Genomic DNA, 4,412 nt, shown 5'->3' on the forward strand with positions numbered 1-4,412 from the left:
TTGGAGACTAGTGAGTTGGGAATGCTCAGCAGAATGTGCCAGAAATGCCTGGGGTGGGGGTTGGAGGGAGGCAGTGGAGCACGTGTCTCAGGTAGAAAGAGGGTCTGAAGCGTCTACACAGCAAAACCCCTTCCCTGGGTGGGTCCGGAGCGCCTCCCGGGGGTGCCACATATTTCTGGGTAGTTCTGTGTAGCCCCTAATGGCTTTTCCACCCTGAAATGGGGGTGGGGGGGATGGGGGGTGGAGGGTGGGGGAGGGAACTGAGTGGGGGGAGGGGCTATGTGGGTGGGCAACAGCCTTTCACAGTCACAGGCAGTTTATCCAGAAGAGTGTGTCTGAAAGGGGACAAACTACTTGTGGGTTCCTAGATGGGGGCCACCCCCTCCCCAATAATGAGGTGGGTGTAGTGCTTACAATTAAGAAAGCAAGTCTCCCAATATGCAGGCTTCTGGTTAAAAACAGACCAAGACTGGCCTGAAAAGTGCGTGCTTAGGCACTGAGGACTTCTTTAAACACTTGTTTATTCTTCCTGCAACAAGGCAACATGCTAATTTCTCTAATGAAAAACCTAGCTCTGCAGGAAAAGGGGGCCCCCAGACTACCCAGTCTGGGAAGAGCGCTCCCAACACCAAAACAAGCCAACCCAAACCCTGGCTTCTGTTGTACACTCACTAGACACATTTTACTTGGTGAACTCGGGCTGCTAAGACATTACCAGAGGAAAAACAACACTTAATGCCACAGAAAGGAACCCCAGCATCTCTGCTGACATAGAGTAGAAATTGCAACTTTGGGGAGCTCCTCTCACTTAGGCAATCTCACACGTTAAGCCAAAGGCAGGGCACGCCTGGCCCTTCTGCAGGTCCTCGGCAGCCTCCAGACTTCTGACACCTGCCCGCTGCCCAAGGAAGCCCCCTGCTCACAAGTGCCTTCCCAGCACTTCCTAGTTAAGACCATAAACGCGTCCAACGGTCATTAGTCAGCGCCGCAACCGGCAGAACTGAGTTCCAGGGCGCCGAGACGCCCTTCCTAGGGGAGAGACGGGGAAGGAAAACCATGGACAGTGTTCTTTCTGGCTTCCCTTTTTCTTAAGAGTCTATAAACCCGACCGATCTTTTCATTTCAAGCCTCAAAACGCTTCGCCCCCCCCTTCCGCCCCCAACTTCACGATCATCAGACTAGCTCAAACCGGCGCAAACCAAGACGCGCGCGCGCACCAAGAACCGATCAGTTTCCATATTGGATGGGGTTTTGTAACGTATATTTCACTTCTCAGTCTTTCTCCAGGGTTGGCGAGTAAGGCACACTTTATGCACCGAAGATGCGTTACCCGACTGCAGCCGTTTTTGTCCTCTGGCAACAGGGTGGTTTCACCTCCAGGTTACAGATTCCAAACTTAGCTCCACCCGAGCTGAAAATGGCGGGTGCGCCGCCTCCCCTCCCCGAGGCTGCCCAAGCCGCCGGCCCCTGCCCCCTCTCGACCGACCCAAGGACGCAAGTCCAATCGGACATCTTTCCCCAGCTCGGCGGAGCCGCGCTCTTTGGGGACGCATTGTAGGATATCCTGATGAAAGACGCGATCCCCTCTCCAGCCCCGTTTCTTGTGCCGCTTTATCTTTCCGCTCGGCACCGCCTTGCGGCCCTCTTAGCCCCACTCTTCCCTCCCCAGGGCCTTGCGCAAACAGCCCCAGACCTCTCCGGCCAAGAGGCACCCAGCCCCGCCGCCAGATCAGCTGCGCCAAAATGTTAGCGATGCCCCGACGTGACCAAGCTTACGCCACCAACTCTGGGAGCCTGTAGGGGCACCCCCTAAGACCCCGTACCTTCTCTGCCAGCCCTCCAAGTACGCGTAACTCGTGGGGAACCGCCGGCCAGCCTGGAGAGGTCGGCTCTGGAGCGCGCGGGCAGGTGCGCACGCTCTTTGCGGCGCGCTTGGCCCCGTGCGCGCCCGGAGGCGAGTGGCGGCGGCCAGGACTGGCGCACAGGGGCGGGGAGCCCTGGCGCCGAGGTCCCGCGGCTCCAAATTGGCAGCGTTAGGACCTGGGCTCCGGGCTCCCAGCGCCTTAAAGCGCCGCGCGCGACTTTTCCCGGAGCCGGCAGTCTCCGGACTTCTCGCCCAATCCCAGTGTGATTACTTTTCGCACATTGCAACAGTGTCGCTACAGCGCGGCCGCTCTCGCACAGTGAAAGTTGGCGCGCGCACCTTAGAACATCGTTTCGGGCGCCTGCCAAGGCCAACTGGTTTGAGACTAGTGTTTAAGAGGAAAAAAAGCATGTAAAACAAGTGACTTACCCGTGCCTTTTGGGTGTGCAGCTCGAAACCTGGGGCGCGCCGGGGGTTCAGTCGCGCGTCCTGGACACCAGCGCGGAGACCTCAGGCTGTCTCCAGCGGGGCGCGCGGAGCGCCCCGCCGTCCAACAAGCCTTTGGCCACCTGGGCGCTGCCGGCGTCCTCCCAGCGTCCTGGGGAGCCTTCCCCGGCTCGCCCTGGCCCCCCCCCCCCCCGCCTCCCCGCTCAGGCTAGCTGAGCCCACTGTCCTCCCGCATTCCTCCTAACCTGCCTTTCCTTCTCCCTCCCTTCCTCTCTTCCTCCCGCGGCTCCCACACCGACCCCAGGTTCCCCGGTTTGGCGGCGGGCAACTAACCTGAATCAAAGAAAACGAGGAGAATCTGGACGGCGTCCTCCATTAGTGACGCCGGATGGGGATGGGTCCCCTTTTGGAAGGGGACTCCGGGGATGGGTCGCGGCGGGTGGGCTTCTTCGGCTTGCAGCGGCGCTGCTGCTTCTTCTCCTTTGGCTCCTCGGATTCTTCGGGGTCCCTCGGATCCTTGTCCTCGGGCTCCGGCTCCTCCCCCTGTCTGGGGTTCTGGGGCTCCTGAGTGCTGGGCTGCGCGCGACTCGGGGAGGCGTCGGGGCTCCGCAATCTCAGAGCGTGCAGACGCTCGGTGAGAGATTGGCCGAAGGTGGTGTGCTTTGGCACCACGGGGCCGCGCTCGTCTTCTGGCTCGGTCTCGGGCTCAGTGGCGGGGGCGGTCTCCGGCTCGGTCTCGAAGTCGGTCTCGGATTCGATTTCAGACTCGGTCTCGGTCTCGGTCTCAGATTCGTAGTCAAACTCTTCCTCGTACTCTAGGCACTCGGGGAGGGACAGCTCGAGGTCTCCCTCCTCGTGCTCGTGGTCAGATTCGGGGGGCTCGGGGAACACCTGGGCGGCGGAGCGGTGGTGGGCGTTAAGGAAGCTCCGGCGCTGCTGGGCGGCCGCGCGCTGCTGGGCGCGGGCGTTGGAGGTGGCAAGGGCGCGGAGGAGCGCAATGGAGCAGGAGAGCCAGAGGAGCGCGGTGGCTGCCCGGCGGCCGATGGGTGGGCACAGATCGTTGTAGTTGTGGCGAGCTCGGCGCCACTGCTGAGCCCGGGACCTACGATCCATTCTCTTAGGCGCACACCGAGAAGACCACCCGCCCTCTGGCTCTGCAGAGAGCGGCTCCGATGCGCATTGGCTGCTGGAGCCGAAAAAGGTGCACCCCACGAGGTGAGAAGCTGGGTCCGGAGGTCCCAGCCCCACCTCGGTGTGAGGGGGAAAAGGGAAGCACCTACCTCCCTGACCACTCAACTTTCTAAAGCTTCAGCGCCCCTGCTTGCCTCTCCCAGCAAGACGAAGGGATGGGGAAAAAGGAAGAAAAAGTCTCCCTCCGCCTCGGCTCCTCTCTCTAAGTCTCAGACTCTGCAGTCTAAGACCCGGGAGAGGCGCCTCCGCTGGTCCTCTCGCCTGGGAGAGGAAAGAGGAGACTGAGGCGGGGAGGGACGCAGCGGAGAGGTTCTGCAAAGTTGCGCGCCCGGACTTCTGCCGGGCATGTGCAGTAAGGAGGCGGGGGCGCCTCCCCGCGAGCTGCGCGGTGGCGCCGAGCCCGTGGCGCAGACCCTAGTGGGCCGGCAGGTGGCAGGAGGGAACCTTGTTTGAAAGGATTTGGGCGAAGCGAGGGGCGGGGGGTCTGGCGGGTGCCAAGGACCAAAACAAGTGAGGGAGCTAGCCACAGGTTAGGGTACTTGGGCAGCTGGGCATGGTTCTCCATGGGGTCCATACCCCTCCCCAACTCCTGGGTAATCGGTAAAATGCAGCTAAAAACCAGACCGCAAAATTGCAGATACTCGGCGGAACGAAACGAGGGGTCTGTGCATGGGTATTAGTGATCAGCCCCGGGCGATTTCCAAGGGCTTAATAGTTTGAGGATGGTAACCTCAGGCAGTCATTAATCATGAAACCACCTTCGGCCGATCTGTTATAGTGACTGTAATTAGAGCGTTTCCAAAAAGTACCCCTCTACCCGCCCCCCTGCCCCGTCATCTCAATTGGCTAATTACCTCATGGACAAATAAGCGTCTTTCCTAGGAAGAGCCCCACAGACAGGGTGATGGTT

At 60.5% G+C, this 4,412-nt stretch overlaps 1 protein-coding gene across 1 annotated transcript; it reads right to left on the reverse strand.

The window, feature by feature from the left end:
- Positions 1-2,686: 2,686 nt before the first annotated feature.
- Positions 2,687-3,424, reverse strand: LOC308349791 (neuroendocrine secretory protein 55-like; the record flags this gene model as incomplete). The annotated part of the gene is made up of 1 exon (XM_080814651.1): positions 2,687-3,424. The coding sequence occupies one exon, from the start codon at positions 3,422-3,424 to the stop codon at positions 2,687-2,689; it is 738 nt and encodes a 245-aa protein (XP_080670777.1).
- Positions 3,425-4,412: the final 988 nt, after the last annotated feature.

This window comes from Martes martes (assembly GCF_963455335.1).
Source record: "Martes martes genome assembly, chromosome: 9".
Lineage (NCBI taxonomy): Eukaryota > Metazoa > Chordata > Mammalia > Carnivora > Mustelidae > Martes > Martes martes.